The sequence below is a fragment of the Saccopteryx bilineata genome, chromosome 5 (genome assembly GCF_036850765.1).
Source record: "Saccopteryx bilineata isolate mSacBil1 chromosome 5, mSacBil1_pri_phased_curated, whole genome shotgun sequence".
Taxonomy (NCBI): Eukaryota; Metazoa; Chordata; class Mammalia; order Chiroptera; family Emballonuridae; genus Saccopteryx; species Saccopteryx bilineata.
In genome coordinates, this window is record NC_089494.1 from 122954358 (window position 1) to 122974403 (window position 20046).

The window sequence follows — 20046 nt, forward strand, 5'->3', positions numbered from 1 at the left end:
TTATAGCTTAAATTAAACTACAATTACTGCTCTAGACATCATTCCCCCATTAGACTGTATCTTTTTTTTTTTTTTTAAATTTTCTGAAGCTGGAAACGGGGAGAGACAGTCAGACAGACTCCCGCATGCGCCCGACTGGGATCCACCCGGCACGCCCACCAGGGACAACGCTCTGCCCACCAGGGGCAATGCTCTGCCCCTCCTGGGCGTCGCTCTGCCGCGACCAGAGCCACTCTAGCACCTGGGGCGGAGGCCAAGGAGCCATCCCCAGCGCCCGGGCCATCTTTGCTCCAATGGAGCCTTGGCTGCGGGAGGGGAAGAGAGAGACAGAGAGGAAGGAGGGGGGGTGGAGAAGCAAATGGGCGCTTCTCCTATGTGCCCTGGCCAGGAATCGAACCCGGGTCCCCCGCACGCCAGGCCGACGCTCTACCACTGAGCCAACTGGCCAGGGCCTAGACTGTATCTTAAAGCACGTATTTGAAATGTCAGTGCAGGAACTCAAGAAGGAAATGTGAAATGAATGAATGAATAATTGGTAACAATTTTCCTAATAAAAGTGAAGGACAGAATGATAAAGTAATTTAGCAGTAATACCATGCTCATACCTGACATTGCAATCACCTTTAGAAATACCACTTTTATCTCTTTTGAGAAGTTGATCTCACACTGAGGACTGGTTTGGTATTTATTTCTTTTAGTACTATAAAATCCTGCACACATCTCACTACGCCAATTTCTAGTACTTACAGCGGCTGGGTGGGCTGATATCCATTACAGTCAAAGTAGGATTATCTATGTCGCTTCCCCTTCTTCTTATTCGACTATCATCATACTCTGGGGTGAAGATGCTGCTTCCACTACTAGTACTTAAGGAGTGATCAGTAGGACTGAAACTCACAGGAGACCGGAAGCTGGTCCCCTGGGTCCTTCTAGCTCTTGGAAAAGTTTTACGACCTATGAAATGAAAATATAATTACCTTACAACTTTTATTAGTACTGTATGTTGTAATTGAATGTTTTCAAAATTTGTAATGTAAAGAACAGAAATATGTCCTGTGACTCGGCCAGGAAACAGTTTTTACTGTATGTTTTAAACCTAAGATTAGTATTTTTAAAGAGTTCAAGGAAATAGCCCTATTAACAGTAAATCATAAAGTCAATGATGAAAATACAAGGAAGAAAAAAAGATGAAAGCAGAAATGGAAAGTAGGGAAAAAAGAAACAAATTCAAATAATCTCTTCTGCTAACACACATTCATAAAACCATAAAATAGAACTCCCTCACTCTGGTGTAAAATGTATTCTATTCTCACTTCTAATTATGATTTAAAACATAAACCAAAATTAGTAAGTGTATTTATTTTTCCTTAAAATGACCATGCAAGTATGAATTTCATGAAAGAGTAATTTTCTAAATAATATCATTTTTTAAAAAATAATATCATTTTTAATTACTCCTTTTCTTCTCAAGGAAAATAAATATTATGAGGTAAGTTGGCATAAAGCTAAGATGTTATTATAGTTTTAGTTATTATCCAACATCTTAAAATTTTTTCTAGGCAGAAAACTAAATGACTGAGAAACAACTTTATTTCCAAGGGAATTTTTATTATTTTTGGGAATTTTCACAAACTGTTCTTATAGTCTGCCAGCAACTTACCATCATTATAGTCTTGATGGTGATATGAAACATGGTATCTCCTTGGATATGTACCCCCTTTTCCAAATTTCTCAAAGATAGGATTATCATAGTCTATTAAAACACATAAGAAACTTACGTTATTAAAAAAAGTCAAATATTTCTAATGATGAAAACCAAATTTACAAATTTTTATTTGTTTTTAAAAAAAACTCCCCTCTCCCTCCCAGCTAAAATATTATTCAATGACATAAACATTAAGCATTTAGAATGTAGACAATCTAACCTGAAAATTCCTGATGATTATCTGGGTAGCTCTGTGCCCTAGGCATTCGTGATTTTGGATAGCTTTCTCTAAAAGTAGAAAATGTCACATTAAATTGAGAGAATGTAAATAAGACATTTAAAAAATTTTACGCAGTATCAATATCTGTATGTATGTGTGGAGACTATAAATATATAGATGTATGTATGTATATCTGTGTGTATGTGAGTGTGTAAAGGAGCTCACTCTGAAATGCTAACCTAACTGAAAAAAGATAAAACTTTTCCTAAATGCTTAATTTGGTACATGCTGGCAAAAAGCCTGGCTTTTAAAATGAACAGAGTACAGTGGTAAAGAATGATACACTTTGGAATTACAGGTGTTTGAAAATTCCTTCATTTCAATCTTAGCTCTACCACTTAACTAGCTGTTATTACCTTTGGCAAATCACTGTTCTGAGACTATTTCCAGAGCTTTTATAAAAAGCAGATTATTCCTAACTCATCATGTATAGTTCACATTACTATTTCCTTGAATTCCTTGAATGTTTTCAATGTCTACCTTGAAGTAGATGTGGGCAAAGGCTTCATGTACACAGGTAACAAAATTAAATGTACATTCCCATACAACATTAGCTATATTTTTACAACTGCTTTCACAAAGCAATCTGAGAGGACATTAACTAGGTGGAGACTGTAATGAAGATACTGATTCTGTGTGTGCTGCAGTGAACACTCTCCTAACTGAGAACAGGAGGGAGGAGCCTTGTAACAAAAAGATTCAGCTGCAACTTGACCCGCCTTATATTTCTAAGCAAAAGTACTTAAATATTAAATCACAATCAATATACTGGGCAAAAACTACCAAGAATGTTAAATTACTAATAATTTGGTCCAGAATTAACATAATCCTGAACAGGTGAAACAACTCACAAAATCTCCAAAACATATTAATAAAAAAAGTGATACAGTTTTAAAAGTAAACTTACATAAATTCTAAGTTTGCGTTTAGCTTCAAAACGCAATTTTGGCAAGCAGGAATACTCAATATATGGTAACGAGGTATGATTTAATTAATAATAACACTGAGCCCCATGAGGTTAAGGGTTTGTCCAGACTACATACTAGAAAACTCCGTCATCCCAAGTACAGATGAGTATCGAAAACACCCCTCTACATGCAGCATAGAAACACTGCTGTCCCACGCACTGTACGTGCACCACATACACTAAGAGCAAAGACGACAATTAATATTACCCATCCAAAGGACTATCAAGTGATGGACAACTTCCTGAGCCAGAATTTTCAGGGCTGCTTAGAAATAATGGGTCCAGCATCTAGAAAAATAGAGTTTGACCATTTAATGTGATACAACCAGAAGTCACTGTTTTTCTTAAAAAAGTTTTGAGATATAAATCACTTAATATAAAATTCACCCATTTAAAGTGTACAATTTAATGGTTTTTAGTATACTGAGAATTGCGTGACCTTCACGACAATCTCAGAACACTTTCAGTACCCAAAACAGAAACCCCATGCCCAAAAGCAGTCACCTCTCTCCAAGAGTACTCATTTTTAAATGTTTAAAATGTAGTTATCCCTTATCAGTAGGCAACAAATTCAAATTTTCTTAAGAGAAAAATATTGTTTATCTATGGACTACTATATAGGCAATCAAAAGCTAAAAGATTTCACTTAATTCTGCTCACTGTAAACTGCATAAAGGCCCCAGGGAAATGAGACTAATGACAGCATGGTGCTTCACTATCAAGAAATGAAAACTGCAATAGTAAGCCACCAATGTAACATTAAGGAAACAACAGGAACTTCACAGAAATACTTCAATACTACAAAATGTCTAATAGCATTTAGTTCTATTTTGTTTATTTTGTTCATTAGATTCCACAAAAATATGGAATGCTTCTTGAATCTGTATGTCATCCTTGCGCAGGGCCATGCTAATCTTCTCTGTATGGTTCCAGCTTTAGTGTATGTGCTACCAAAGTAAGCACTTAATAACATTTTCAAATGTTTTAGAGAGTTGACAAACTTCACTTGCACAACGTTAAATGTTGATAATTTTACTGTATCTTTCAAACATTAATTTAAAAATCTGAGTATTAACCCCAGGATTATACACATATGCATTCGATCATTTATGGGCAGGCAACAAAGATAGTCCGTCTCAACGCAGCTTTCTTTGTGCATGAATGAACACAAGTACGTGTCCATGAGTGGGTATTTTCCTACATCTTTTACTGTTTTTGTTCACTTAAGGGAGATATGAATTAGAAAAAAGGTGTGCATGCACACACACATACGCACACACACACTCCATACCACACTGCCCATGCCAGCATCCTTTTGAATAAAATGTAAAACCACACCCAGTCTTTGCTTACTTGGTCCATGCTCTCTGGAATAAACTCTCCTTCACTGTTGATACTGGTGAATGACCCATTGCGAGCAACCTGGTGTAGTTCATCTGGAATGTATCCTGGGGGAGGGGAGCTTTGATCTCTACTAGTGGGACCTCAAAGAAGAAAATTACATGGTTTTATAAATATCAGCATGGAATCAATTTTGATTTTAATTAAACAGAATTTCTGGACTATAGTACCAATGATTTTAGCACCTGAAACTGAGATTTTATTAAAAGTTATCAAAACATTGCCTGACCAGGCGGTGGCGCAGTGAATAAAGCGTGGGACTGGGATGTGGAAGACCCAGGTTCGAGACCCCGAGGTCGCAGCTTTAGCGCAGCTCATCTGGCTTGAGCAAAAAGCTCACCAGCTTGAACCCAAGGTAGCTGGCTCGAGCAAGGGGTTACTCCGTCTGCTGAAGGCCCGCGGTCAAGGCACATATGAGAAAGCAATCAATGAACAACTAATTGCAACGCGCAATGAAAAACTAATAATTTGATGCTTCTCATCTCTCCGTTCCTGTCTGTCTGTCCCTGTCTATCCCTCTCTCTGTCTCTGTAAAAAAAAAAAAAGAAAAGAAAAAAAAAGTTATCAAAACATTCATATCTGCAAAACTTCAAGTATTTTTATACCTTTCTAAACTCCCACCTTAGTGTATTAACCTCACTGTAATATTCACATATACTTATTAGGTGGAATGCTCTACTGACTGCTGACAGCTGCATTATGGGGTTGAGAATATAATAAAGGTTTTTAGATAAATTTCACTGCTTCTAAATTTCCAGAGGTACTTGTACTCCAGTGTGTTACCCCTCAACATAATTTAGGGAAGGCAAACTGATATAGTAGAAAGAATATGGGTTTAGAGTCAGATCTATGCTTAAATCCCTGTTCTGGTTACTTATCAGCTGTATGTCTTTGGGACGTTATCCAACCTCCAGAAACCTATTTCCACTCCTTTAAAGATAGGATTAAGTCTTTCCTCTGCAAGATAATTGTGATTGTAAAATTATTCATCATGAACACACACACTATGCATATTTGGCTCCAAGATTTTCTTTCCATTCTCTCTTTTTAATCATTAGAAACCAAAAGTGAGAAGATTTCTTAATTACTTAACCCATATTAGAATTTTTCAGCTTAGTCTTGAGTACTTAAAATTAGGCTTTTTTCGTGGTAAGCCATGCTCCTGGAATGTACATTTCTCCATAGTTTAGAAAATCAGAGAAGCTAACATAGTTTACCTAGTTACTGTATTTCCCCATGTATAAGATGCACCCTTTTCCAAGAAAATTTGGGGTCTAAAATCTGGGTGTGTCTTATACAGTGGCTGTGGCATTTAAAATGCCATAGATGGAACTGAGGACGAGGCAATATATGAAGACAGCGATTCGTTATCAGACATAGATGAGGACAAGCTAATGGATGGGAGTTTTGACAGTGGTGAGTTGTATGAAATTTATAATGAATAAAACTTGAGTTCAATAACTTTATGTAATACTTTTTTTTCAAATTTCAGGCTCCAAAATGAAGGTGTGTCTTATACTTGGGAGTGTCTTATACATGGGGAAATACGGTAATCACTTAATTTCTTACTAGACGATAATTCACTTTATTTTCACCTGGTTTTACAGAAATAATGCTAGATTTATTAACAGTTTCTCCCTTTGCTCCTAATTTTTGGAAATTAAACTATAAAAAACATACGGGGAAGTTATATCAGTATTAAAAGCTCTGGTCAGGTTGAAACAAAGCAGGTTCTGCCTTATGTAAAGGGGTCACAATGAGTACATGCCAGTACTTGTTAGTGATGAGATCAGAAAAAAGGAAATAAAATGATTACTAAGAGATGTGCACAAAACAGAGACTTTTGCACACTTCATGCTGAAATGATTAGGGACCTAACTCTAGACCAGTGGGTAGGGGGCTAATTTAGGCTTTGTAACAAATATGATCCCTAATACACTGCTCACAAAAATTAGGGAATCGAGGAATGTGCAGATTCTCCAGTACTTTCAGCCTTTTGTATAGTGCCTTTTCACTAATGAAATAAAAGTTGGTTTTGCATCTCATCTGCATAATCAAACTTTCTTTGACTTGTTTGCTTTTCTGATGTTCTTGTTTAATAAAAAAAAAACAAATGCTTCCTTTTTATTGCTTCATACTCATTTTGAAATATCCCCTAATTTTTGTGAATAGTATATAGTTTAATAATAGCAAATATAATCCCTAACATTTTATTCCTTCCATATATCCTTCATTATTAAAGAAAACCAATATGCTCATTACTAAAAGGAGATAAGGAAGAAAAAAGACTGAAAATTTTTTATCCCCTTACTTAATAACCCACTTTCTTAACTTTGTTAGTAATGGGCATACCAATGTGCTCTTGGTCAGGACCTACACATCAGCAGATTCCTATCCAAGAGGAAATCTCCTTCTAGCTATCCTTTATGAAAATAATTAAAGGGACTGTTAGTAAATAAGGAAAAGAGATGATGGTCATATTTATCAAAGCCATTCCAAGTTTAAAGAGGTGCCAATGAAACACCAGTAATTTTATACTTTACAATTTCCAGTTTCTTCTTATGCTGGTAGTAAGGTCAAGCAAGAATATTTATTAGCAGAACAGGAGTGAGATGTTAATTCAATGTTAATTATACAATGTTAATTCAAAATGAATTTACTCTCTTCTTTTGCTATCAGATTCCCAATCTCATATCTAATTCTGTCATCCTCTCCTGCTTCTTCCCTATTTGTTTTCCCTCCTTTACTTCTTCCTTCAAACCTATCATTCAAACATGTTTTCATACTATCTTTAATGACAACAGTTACTGATCAATCTGTTAAAAACATTGATTCCAGTGGGTTTTGAGCAATGTAATGCTCTTATAATATAAAATATAGATTATCAATGTTTTATGTAAATTGAAGAGTGGGGAGTTTAAACATCTCTGCCCAGCCCACTGCCCCTCTGATAGGCCTCCTTTAAAAAAAAAAACCACAAGCTTAATCATAACTGTACATTATCAGTGAGAAATAAAAACTGAATACTAATAAAGTAATAATATAATAAAGCATAATCTGGAAACTCTTAGTGATCTTTATTTTGATAACATTCATGGTACTAAAATTTAGAGAAAGCCATATGAACATAGTCCATACATTAATTTTAATAGATTAAAATACTGCTTTTAATTATTTCCCTCCAGTTTATCTGCATAATTAAAATTTGAGTAATTTGAATTTGTTCAACACTAAAATGCCCTGGCAGTATATAAAGAAAGAAAATATTAAAGGTAAAGACTGTTAATCCTATAATACTGACATAATTTTTCAAGGATTATCAGATACTAAAATATGGTTAACTGAGATAAATTACAGAGAGTACAGAGATAGGCTGCTATTTATCAAGGTTAGCTCAGGTTGCATAAAAGGATAGAGAAGAAACTGAGCAATCACCCATTTCATGATTCAGACACTAGCTTTCTTACCTATTACAGAAAGCCGTTTTTTCCTCTCTGCTCCTAATACTGTCTTATCCAAATCGTCTACTGATGGCAATGGTTCTAAATTAGTAGCCTACAGAGGAAAAAGGATAATTAATGTTATTCTTTTTCCCTTTATAGCTTTAAACAGAATCCTCTCCCCTACTAAAAAAACCTACATATTCCATATGTTTGTAGGTCTTACCAAACCTACTCTTTGACATTTTAACATAATTCTTCCCAAATTCTTAGTTTCTGCTAGTTTCATGTGTACAATATACTTGTAATTTTGGCTATATAGTTTTGAGAAGGATATTAACTACAGTAGTTACAATGTGTGAATTTTCATTTAATCATATTGAAAATATATCAATGACTATAGAATGTAGTAACTACGTTTCATATATTGACTTTTACAGGTATAAATCCTATAATCCTTACTGAAAAAAATCACCACTCATACCTGTGTACTTCCATTTATTACAAGTAATATCTTGAGGCTCTTCATATGAATACTACGATCCAGCAGTTCCACAGCTTTGTCCAGGTCATCTTGAGTAGTTAATGGGATTACCAACTAAGTAAAAAGGAACATTGGGAATCATGAAGCCATCTTACACAGCAAGTTCCTCCAGGAGTATGTTCATTACTATGAAATTATCACTCTTAATTTTCAAAACTCCTTCCTCTTTGACTTGTTAATATAACGAAATTCTGAATGAATATACGTATCTAGGTTGTTTTGCTCTTCCAATTCAACCACTGCTAAAATCATAGGATAAATATGAACATCCTTTTTGCTTTATGAATTATTAAATTCTTTTAGAAAACATACTTGAAAATTAATTTTCTAGGATACCCATACTATTGGTAAACTTAAGGTACAGTATATTCACTCCAAAAACGCATTAAGGAGTACACACAAAAACTGTATAAAATAAAAGGTACTATCTATCATCTGCACTCATGAAACTTTCAGGGTTTTTTTCCAGTAGTAACCATGGATTTACATTCTCAATGGGTGTGCTTATCAACATATCAAATACCATGAGCATCTGTGACAACTACAGTGGAGGGGCTCATATCACTAACCCTGGTGACTTGACCACTACAATCTAAACAAATATAAGCTAAATAAGTCAACCATCCCACAGTGAATCCTGAATGTTGAAATCTGATTTCATTAGTCTTCTAAATGGTCAGACATTATAAAGGACAAAAACACTGGGGAAGTATATGAAAACAAAGTATCATTCATACACTTTAACAAAATCAAAATACCTTTCCTTTTTTAAAAAAATGCAAACTTAGTAGCATAAGACGACCCCTTCAATAACCTTCAAAGAATATTCCATTTCATTAAAATAAATAAATAAATAAATAAAAATAAGTGAACCTACCTACACTTAGCCTGCATAGCATCTGAACCATTAAAATGGAAAGGCCTCATTGACTTTGGGTCCTGTACAGTATAAATTCCTTGAAGATAAAGACACCCCTAACACACATACCAGCACTGACAGAGAAGAGAAACACCTAAGTGTTGCTCAGTAACTATCATAGGGTGAAAGCTGCATCTGCAGCCAAACTCAATAGCTGACATGGTGTGCAATTCACCGTCTACAGATTTCTTTATAAAAAATCCTTTGTTTGAAGAAAGGCTGCCAGACACAAATACAGCAGGTCCTAATGCATAATAACTTTTGTTTTATCAATTAGCCTAAGATAAAACTGGTTTCATTGTAAGTTGTTTCACTTAAAGTTGCAGAATATGTCTACACTGTTAAGTAAGGACCCACCATATAGAGCAGAACTAGTAAGAATTCCATCACACAAAATGCTTACGCTTACTTAATCTGTGCTTGAGATTACAGTCCCAATTTCTGTATATAGCTGATTTTATACGTTACAATTTATCAATTTAACAGACCCTTTTTTAATCTATAATTTTTTTTCTAATAACAGAAAAATTAAATGTTGAGTATCACAGAACAAGCCTGATCTCCTTAATTAAATCCTTTTCATTATCCTATCAATTATGAACCATATTGGTACATCTTGTTTCTATCGTTAATATTCTTTTTCATTATATTCTAAGCACCAGAAAACATTTTAGAGAAATGATGAAGATTGTTTTGCCATGTTTCATTTGAGGGGAAAGCTGAGTAGTTACTTTTACTACACACTTGTTAATAATCGGAAGGTTCTCCTCTGCAAGATCTGCTTTGGAGGGAAAGACAGTAACAAATGCACAGTAACAAAACCTAAGGAAAACTATGCTATTCCTCCCAGTATGCAAACCTGCAGTGTGGACATTCTGGAGGAGTACCTGGGGTAGGGTTTGGACTAGGGCCTATCGTTCTGCTATGATCCTTCACATGTTCTAAGTCACCTATTACGAAATTTAAAGTACGTCCCTGCTGGTCTAAATTATACTGAACAAATCACAGTTTTCCTGCTTCATAAATTCATTTTAACCTCATTCATGAAATGCCTTTCTCTACATGAAATTCTGAATGAATATATGTATTTACACTGTTTTGCTCTCCCAATTCTATCACCACTAAAATCAGTTGTGTATTAATAATATAAATCCCTGATGGAAAGAAAGCTAAAAATTGAATTAAAAAACCCACTAACTAGAGCCTAAGTTGGAAAGAAATGAAAACATTCCACAAAAAAAATTTCCTCCTTTGCCCATCTAAAATGGGAACAATCTTAAAAACCCACTTATTTTCAATGTGCACTCCCACATATCCCCCACAACAACGCACACACAAACACATGCACACCTGATACTTCACTCATAAACAGGAGTCCAACAAATCCAATCAATTCTGGCTTAAAATTTCTGGTTGTTTTGATTTTGGCAAGCTAGAAATTTATAAAATGATAATTCTTTTGGAAAAAAATTTATATTACACTAGGAAAAAAATATTTATAGACATCAAATAACAAGCAATATAAATGAAGTTTTTGCCTGACCTGTGGTAGTGCAGTAGATAAACCCTCAACCTGAAATGCTGAGGTCGCCAGTTTGAAACCCCAAGCTTAAAAAAAAAAAAGAAAAAGAAAAAGAAACCCCAAGCTTGCCTGGTCAAGGCACATATGAGAATCAACTACTACAAGTTGATGCCTCCTCCCACTCCTCCCCCAGCCTTTCTCTCTCTCCTCTAAAATCAATAAATAAAATCTTTAAATGAGTTTTTTGCTTGTCCATCAGCCCAGAACCCAGAACTTCTCAGTGCTACAGCAAGCCCTTATGGTCATGGACTGATTTTCAAATATAAACATGATCTAATCATGTCTTATTCAACATGAAAATAATCCTGTAGGTTTAACTAAACTATCTCACTACCAAAGCTCTGTCATCTCGATAACCAAGTATGGAGTATGAGAAAAAATAATTTATCAACAAAGTATATAGAGTAAAATAAAATATAAATAAGCAGCAAAGTTCTAAATAATTTCCTCCTTTAATAGATTCTCATTCATTTTCATAGTTATACCTTTACCATTTTTGACAATAGAAAAAAATCCACTTTAGTTAAAATTTACAAAGTTAATTGTGCATCATTCCAGTCTAACATATTCTTATCAGTCCAAAAATTAAAAAAGCACAGCAATCCTAAAACAATCTCTGAAATGAATACAATACTTTCCAAAATAAGAACTACTTAAAATTAAACTTTACATGTTCACCTCATTATTGGTATAATGTAGATCCATAGACTGCCCAAAGGCAATTTTAGTTTTAGATCTCAGATCTTCCAGTTTAATTGGTCGTGGAAACTGAAGGATTCTGTATAAACAGAGTTTTAAAATATTTTATTTTCTTACGCATAGTTAAATAACATACAACAGTTATCTCTTAGAGAAATTAGGTAAAATAGATATACTTTACTTGAACACTACAATGGCTTACTTTTGATCAAGTGCATTAATTCTCTACACAAAGTTCAAAAACTCTGAAATTTGTTCTATCCTAATAAAAATTATAAAAAAAAATTCTCAAAATGTTCTGCAGTTTATAAGTTGCACTGAAACTGTTATATAAATAAAGAGAAATACAAAATGTTCACTGAAGAAAGTAATTAAACTATGTGACATCCACACAGTAGAATGAACCGAAACTGTTCTTTGGAGATTCAAATTTCTATTTCTGTACTCTTATCAATTCAACATTTAAATGTAAGTATTTTTAAACACTTAACATATTTTAACTAGTATTTTCTTCCTACACTGCATGGATTGGCCTGTGTTGCTCCTGGGGAGGAGCCTGCTGGGAGACCGTTTTGCAGCACTAAGCTTTGCAAAGGGATTCCTTCATAGCCCAGCATAGAGTAAGCACTCAATAAACAGTGCTACATGAATTGGGGAGGGGGGGGGGGACTTGTGAAAATACCCATAAAAGAATTATAAAAGAAAAAAAGTAGATTGGACAACACTTGTAAAATTATCTGGTATATCCCATTTTTTTAAACATCTCTGTGTAAAAACATTTTTACATCTCAGGTTATATGATCTGTGAGCCTTTTAAAAGTCCTTAAAATGAATAGATTTTTCATTAAATTAATTTAATAAGACACGAATAACAAAAATGAAGTCCCGCCTGACCAGGCGGTAGCGCAGTGGATAGAGCATTGGACTGGGATGTGGAAGGACCCAGGTTCCAGACCCCGAGGTCGCCAGCTTGAGCGCGGGCTCATCTGGTTTGAGCAAAAAGCTCACCAGCTTTGACACAGGGTCGCTGGCTCCAGCTAGGGGTTACTCACTCTGATAAAAGCCCACGGTCAAGGCACATATGAGAAAGCAATCAATGAACAACTAAGGAGTAGCAACGCTCAATGAAAAACTAATGATTGATGCTTCTCATCTCTCCGTTCCTATCTGTCTATCCCTCTCTCTGACTCTCTCTGTAAAAAAATAAAAATAAAAATAAAAAAAGGGTCCAGACAAAAATGAAGTCCCATATTCTCCAACTCCTATGAGGCGTGCTAATAATTCTGCTGTTAACTATCAGCACTCACCTCCACTACTGTTCTGAGTGAGACATAGGAACTGGAGTAGGACCAGAATCTCTCCTCTGCTAAATGCTTCACAGCTACCATTCCAACTCACCTCCCTCAATGTAACTAATCAAAATAAACTGATACCTCTTGAGAATAATCAAAATTATGAATGTCAAGTCCACGTACATAAATTCTGTATACTGTTTGAAGCAATAATATAATTTAGAAAACAGGAAATATAGTTAATTTCCACAGAGTAATTACAAAGTGAAAACATTTATCATTTCTAATGTTTAACCTGAATTTTGACAGCTTCTATCTTAAGTCGACATATACATGTTACACATTACCAAGGATTATTCCATTCTCAATTTCTAACATGAACCTTCATTAAATATAGAAAGAACCTCTAATAGCTTTAACTAAAACTCACAAATCAGTAATCTGAAATACAATGTTTTTTTTCTCTTACCTTTTTTCTCCTCTATGTTCAAATTTGACTCGGACATCATTCTGTAATAAAATGATAAATCATTTCAGAAATCAGATAAAATTTCTAGAATTTCTAAGTCATTTTTTTCTTAATCACTCACTTAAAACAAAGCAGAGGGGGGTAAAGAGGTTTCATTTCAGTATCAACTCCAATCAACTGATAGGGTCTGCCAAAGAGCCAAGTTGAAAATTATGTTGCTAAATCTGGGCTAAACAGGAAAGATCACCATGATCTGCTAGTAATGGCCTCATGGGTATGAGACAACTGCTAGCCCTGTTACAGGGAAATATAGAATACTATAGTTCCACTTTTTATGACGATATTCCATTTTATTTATAAAAATCAAAATGATCCTCAATTGTATATATACAAAATAGATTACTTCAATCAAAAACAACTGTTTATTTTAAGTGCCTTAAGAATGGATGAGCCTCGCCTGTGGGAGTACAATGGATGCAGCGGTGAACAGGAACAGTGAAATCACCAGCTGAAAACCCTGGACTGGCCCAGTCAAGGCACATACAGCAAGCAAGCAATCAATGAAAAACTAAAGTGAAGCAACTATTATTTCATACTTCTCGCTCCCCGTCCCTCTCTCCACTCTCTGTGAAATCAATACATAAAATCTTTAAAAAAAAAAAAAAGGGAATGAATGAAATGCCAGCCTCACTTACCACAACAAATCAAACTACCATTTTTTAGAAAACACACACCCTTATGGAAAAAATGTTTAACAAAATATTTGACCCAAAAGTATAAAAGCTAAACACTTTAAACAAAACTTCTCTAAGATCAAGATATTAAAGAAAAATAATTCATAGAACAATAATATAAATTTATTAAAATATTATTGAAACCAATACCTGCTTTTTGGGGGATAAAGATTTTGTCTTTCTGGTTTCCTGTAAGGATAATGCTGGTCGACTGGCCTTATGAAGAACAGCCAAATCTTGCATGATTGAGTTCAAAGCTTGCTGATCATCTAGGTATTTTTAAAATAACATACTCAGAATTATAATTTCAATATAACATCACACACAGAATTTATAATGAAATTTAATGCAAAAATGCATCTAGAATGTTTTTAATGTCTTTGCTTCTGTTATTATGGTAAAATAAAATTTTAATTATTTATAAACTAAAGGCCAGTAACATTAAAATAGCACTGGACTCAAGCACTACAGGCAAGAAAAGGTCCTTCTGCTTCTTCTAATGATGTAACGTACTGGGATATGGGTCAAAACAGCTTTGTTAGGACAAATTTGTTTCTATGACATCTAAACAAAACATTACAAGACATCGAAAACAAAACAAGTAGGAGGGAAATAAAAAACTTTCTATAAATACCATCACTACTTACATTTATATTGAATATGTTCAAAGTACAGAACTCCTTTTAGAGTTTTCTCTTTTATCAGAACTTCAAGTCAGAAACAAAAGACTTTATTTGTGGATAATGGCCTACTGATTTTATGAAGTGTTCTATTGAACTTCTTCCCCAAAAGTTTCAAGAAAGACTACAAACAGTCCTGGCCTTGTAGCTCAGTTGATTCGCAAACTGTCCTGATATGCTAAGGTTGTTGGTTTGAGCCTTGGTCAGGGCACATTTAAAAGTCAACTAATGGCCCTGGCCAGTTGGCAGGAGTCCCGAGTTCGATTCCCGGCCAGGGCACACAGGAGAAGCGCCCATCTGCTTCTCCACCCTTCCCCCTCTCCTTCCTCTCTTCTCTCTCATCCCCTCCCATAGCCAAGGCTCCATTGGAGCAAAGTTGGCCCAGGCGCTGAGGATGGCTCTGTGGCCTCTGCCTCAGGCGCTAGAATGCCTCTGGTTGCAACAGAGCAATGCCCCAGATGGGTGGAGTATCACCCCCAGGTGGGCATGCCAGGTGGATCCCGGTCGGGTGCATGCGGGAATCTGTCTGACTGCCTCCCCGTTTCCAACTTCAGAAAAATACAAAAAAAAAAAGGTCAACCAATGAATGTATAAATAAGTGGAACAACAATCGATGTTTCACTCTTTCTCTTTCCCTTCTTCTATCTCTAAAATTAACCAATAAATATATTTTAAAAGACTACAAACATTTAAGGCTATTTAATGATCTTAACAAAAGGTAAGAATACAAGAAAAATCCATTCCAAAGAAAATAATACTAAACCCATAAAACGAATCATTAACTATAAACTTTTAATTTTGTCCAAACATATCAAAAATTTCTTCTAAGACTATAAGCATGAACCCCCTCATAATGTATATTACATGCTCTCTGGAAAACCTCAGGGACAATGTAATTGATTTTTACCAGTAAATCAATTCTACTAATAATAATCAACAATTGGTAAATTAAGGAATTGAGGGACTTGACAGCTGACATTTTGAAATTCTGGAGAGAAATAATTTGTGTTCCAGAGTAGTAATAATGAAAACATGCTTTACCTTGTAAGGAAAAATCACTTTTAAAAATGTGGCTGGTTGGCTCTGTGGTAGAGCATCGGCCCTGCATGTGGAAGTCCCGGGTTTAATTCCCAGTCAGGACACACAAGAGAAGCACCCATCTGCTTCTCCACCTGTCCCCCTCTCGCTTCTTTCTTTCCTTCTCTCTCTCTCTCTCTCTTTTCCTCCCCTCCTGCAGCCAAGGCTCAATTAGAGCAAGTTGGCCCCAGGCGCTGAGGATGGCTCCATGGCCTCTGGCTCAAACGCTAAAAAAATGGCTCTAGTTGCAATGGAACATGGGCCCCAGATGGGCAGAGCATCACCCCCTAGTGGGATAGCTGGGTGGATCCCAGTTGGGGCGCATGTGGGAGTCTCTCCATTCCTCCCCTCCTCCCCTCCTCTAAGATTACAAAAAAAAAAAAAAAAGTGGCGCCTAACCAGGCGGTGGCGCGGTGGACAGAGCATCAGACTGGGATGAGGAGGACCCAGGTTCAAGACCCTGAGGTCGCCAGCTTGAGTGTGGGCTCATCTGGTTTGAGCAAAGCTCACCAGCTTGGATCCAAGGTCGCTGGCTTCAGCAAGGTCTGCTGAAGGCCTGTGGTCAAGGCACATATGAGAAAGCAATCAATGAACTAAGGTGTCACAATGAAAAACTGATGATTGATGCTTCTCATCTCTCTCCATTCCTGTCTGTCTGTCCCTATCTATTCTTCTCTCTCTCTGTCTCTGTAAAAAAAAAAAAAAAAGTGGCAATTCAATGGCTTCATCCATCTCCCAAACACACAAATAGCTGACTTCTCTAATGTATTCATTTCTTGTGACACTCAAAATATTCTGTTCTGTAGTGAAATTATTTGCATATTAAAATTAAGATTAATAGCTCCAAGGGTTTTACTAAGAAATTCCAGGTTTAGGTAAAAATTTTGTAAGTAACCTTTTTAAATTAAAATTTCATTATGTTAAGCTTAGCCAAAGAGTAACTGAGCCAGTGGGTATAATATAATCACTATGTGTGCACTGTTCTTGCAGCCAAGCCAGACTATATCATTTATTGATAAATATACTTCCCTTAGAAAAAAATTACCTGAGAATGACTCTACTGGAATAAAATTATCTGATGTAACCCTCTTGAGAAATGTAAGATCCTTACTTCAGCATTGGGTAAAGGGAATTCTAATACTTAAATATATCTGTATGTTTATTATTTTCTTCATTTGAAAAAACTTAAAACACTTGAATTTAGGCATTTTCACATGATAAATATTACCATGCGAAAATACATGCATGCCTGGGAAGGCTTTAGCTTAAATCTCTTTTCACATTTATATATACTGATTTCCATGTGTTTTTTTTTAAATATTTTATTTTTAACTTTATTCAGTTTTTTTTTAGAGAGAGAGAGAAGGGAGAGGAGCAGAAAGCATCAACTCTCATATGTGCCTTGGCCAGGCAAGCCCAGGGTGTTTTTTTTTGAACCGGCGACCTCAGCATTCCCAGGTCAACACTTTATCCACTGCGCCACCACAGGTCAGGCACTGATTTCCATGTTTAAAAAAAAAAAAAAAAGAGTACACTACTATTATTTTCTATTGTACATGTACTAAAGTGAAGAGGACCACTGGAATAAAAGTCACTTCTTAGAGAGATGATTACTATAAAGAGCAATTTAATTGAGTTCATTCTTCTTCTAGCTTGAAAAAGAATCACACAGTAGATAAAACCCAGAAGAAAACTTACTTTCTGGAAGCTAACAAGATGTAAGCTAACAAATCCTCAAAAGATCAAGCAAAGTGATAAACTGAGATACACCAGGAGCAGTATTCTAACAATTCTTAAACTATTTTATTAAGAATCTCTGTGACCTGTGGTGATGCAGTGGATAAAGCGTTGACCTGGAATGCTGAGGTCACCAGTTCGAAACCCTGGAATAGCCTGGTCGAGGCACATATGGGAATTGATGCTTCCTGTTCCTCCCCTTTCTCTCTCTCTCTCTCTCTCTCTTTCTCTCTCTATCCTCTCCTTAGAATGAATAAATTTTAAAAGACTTAAAAAAAAAAAAGAATCTCTGTTATGGTCACAGGTACTAAGCAAGTGAGACAGTTATAAATGTCATAAGGGTCATGGACTGATTAAATAGGCAGTAAGGATGCCCAGAGGATCCCACAGTCTGACGAACAGTCACACAGAGAAAGCAGTTGGTTTCTGACACATGCTGAAAGGACATTTAGTTGAGCACAAAACCAGAAAATATTTGTAAAATAATTTCAAATAAAATATTTTATTAGACAACTTTAATTACATACTGTATATGCTTATTCATTGTACTTTAAAAATAATTATAGAACATCTCCAATAAAAGATTCAAATATCTGTGAGTCACACTATAAAATATTCATGTTTTTCAATGACTACTTTGATAGACATTTAAGCAATGGTTGTTCTTTGCTTTGTTGTTTACTATGGGGAAGTATTATTTGAGAAATATGGTAGAAATTAATTTGATTAATACAGTTTAGATTTCAAGTAAGAAAAACCAAAATGAAAAGTTGATATAAGTTCAATAAAAGGATTTTCAATTTGAAGTGGAGAATTTGGACCACATGATGGCACTGCACATTCATGGTTACAAAGAACAAGTGGAGGAGCAATTTAAGAGTAGAAGGTGGCACTTCACCTACGCACTTTCATAAGTAAACACTCTGAAAATGCACTAGTGCTGCCATTACAGAACATGGATGAAGCTGAGCTCTTTGGCCCATATCATGTTATATACATACACATAAGAGTGAATATACAGCCTGACCAGGCGGTGGCGCAGTGGATAGAGCGTCGTACTGGGATGCGGAGGACCCAGGTTCGAGACCCCGAGGTCACCAGCTTGAGCGCGAGCTCATCTGGTTGAAAGCAAAGCTCACCAGCTTGGACCCAAGGTCGCTGGCTTGAGCAAGGGGTTACTCAATCTGCTGAAGCCCCCATGGTCAAGGCACATATGAGAAAGCAATCAATGAACAACTAAGGTGTCGCAACAAGAAACTAATGATTGATGCTTCTCATCTCTCTCCATTCCTATCTGTCCCTATCTGTCCCTTTCTCTGTCTCTGTAAAAAAATTTAAAAAAAAAAGAGTAAATATACATTTGTTAAGCAAGTAGCAGGAAAAGTGTGACTACGACAAACATGGGCAAATATACGTCAGAGTTAAGATATTAACAATCTGAGTTTAAAAACTTAGCTTGGGTGGGCCATTTACCCCATATCTCCGTCTAGTGTTTCCCTGTTCAATCCCTGACTTAAACTGGAAACCTCAAACCCAAGTAATACAGAAAAGAGGTAAAGAAGAAAAACTGATAGGTAAACTGAACACCCACAATCCATTCCCATTCTTTAGCCTCCTTGTCCATAAACATTATGATACCATAGGATATCCACAAGAGTTGCAAAATATATCCTATCTGAGTGCCAATGATTTGTTGCTCTATTCCATTATAATATTTTGATTTATTATTTTAAGGCAGCTTTTCTATAGTCCATATCATTACACTGTTGGGTAATTATAACAATTCCTCAGCATTTATTTAATCCTTAAAAGTCAGTTTATTTATCAAGTAATCTCTCTGGCCATCAGACTCTAAGAAAATCCATCTTAATAGTTTATTTTGAATGCCCTTTCAATGTCCTGCATAAAACAGTCATTCCAAAACTGTAACAATTAATATAAGACATGCTTTGAGTGAAAATCTATTACACCTTACATCTTTATCTTTTTAATTATTTTCAATTACATTTTACATTCATTATTTTGTTTTAAAGGTGTGCAGCACAATGATTATAGATAATCATATACACAGTGTTCCCCCTGATGTTTCCAGTATCCACCTGACACCATACATCATTATTACACTAGTGTTAACTATATTCCCTGTGATGTACTTTACATCCCTACAGCAATGTGACTAATCTGTAACTGCCAATCTGTACTTCTCACTTCCTCACCTTTTTCACCCAGTACCCCAAACCCCCTCCTGACAACCATCAGTCTGTTCTTTGTATCTACGAGTCACTCTTTGTTCACTTATACTGTTCGTTAGATTCTACACATAAGTAAAATTGTATGGTACAGTACTTGTCTTTGTCTGACCTATTTCACTCAGCACTATATACTCTAGGTCCATCCATGCTGTCACAAATGGTAACGTGTCATTCCTTTTTATGGCTGAGTAATATTTCGTGTGTGTGTGTGTGTGTGTGTGTGTGTGTGTGTGTGTCTTTTTACCCACTCATTTACTGAAGCGCACTT

General features: G+C 35.6%; 1 protein-coding gene and 1 non-coding gene across 5 annotated transcripts in view; both read right to left on the reverse strand.

Moving 5' to 3' along the window:
• Positions 1–20046, reverse strand: part of MAP3K2 (mitogen-activated protein kinase kinase kinase 2) — a 104739-nt gene that overhangs the window by 38501 nt on the left and 46192 nt on the right. For all 4 annotated transcript variants that reach the window (XM_066233127.1, XM_066233128.1, XM_066233129.1 and 1 more), the window contains 10 exons: positions 14183–14301; positions 13299–13339; positions 11517–11616; positions 8278–8391; positions 7821–7908; positions 4306–4436; positions 3161–3240; positions 1926–1993; positions 1661–1753; positions 748–954 (listed from right to left, as the gene is read on the reverse strand). In XM_066233127.1, the coding sequence (XP_066089224.1) occupies positions 748–954; positions 1661–1753; positions 1926–1993; positions 3161–3240; positions 4306–4436; positions 7821–7908; positions 8278–8391; positions 11517–11616; positions 13299–13339; positions 14183–14301 (1041 nt within the window). The remainder of the gene's footprint in view (positions 1–747; positions 955–1660; positions 1754–1925; positions 1994–3160; positions 3241–4305; positions 4437–7820; positions 7909–8277; positions 8392–11516; positions 11617–13298; positions 13340–14182; positions 14302–20046) is intronic.
• LOC136307091 (U6 spliceosomal RNA) lies at positions 3810–3915 on the reverse strand. Its single transcript, XR_010725783.1, has one exon. It is a non-coding gene; the product is annotated as a U6 spliceosomal RNA (small nuclear RNA).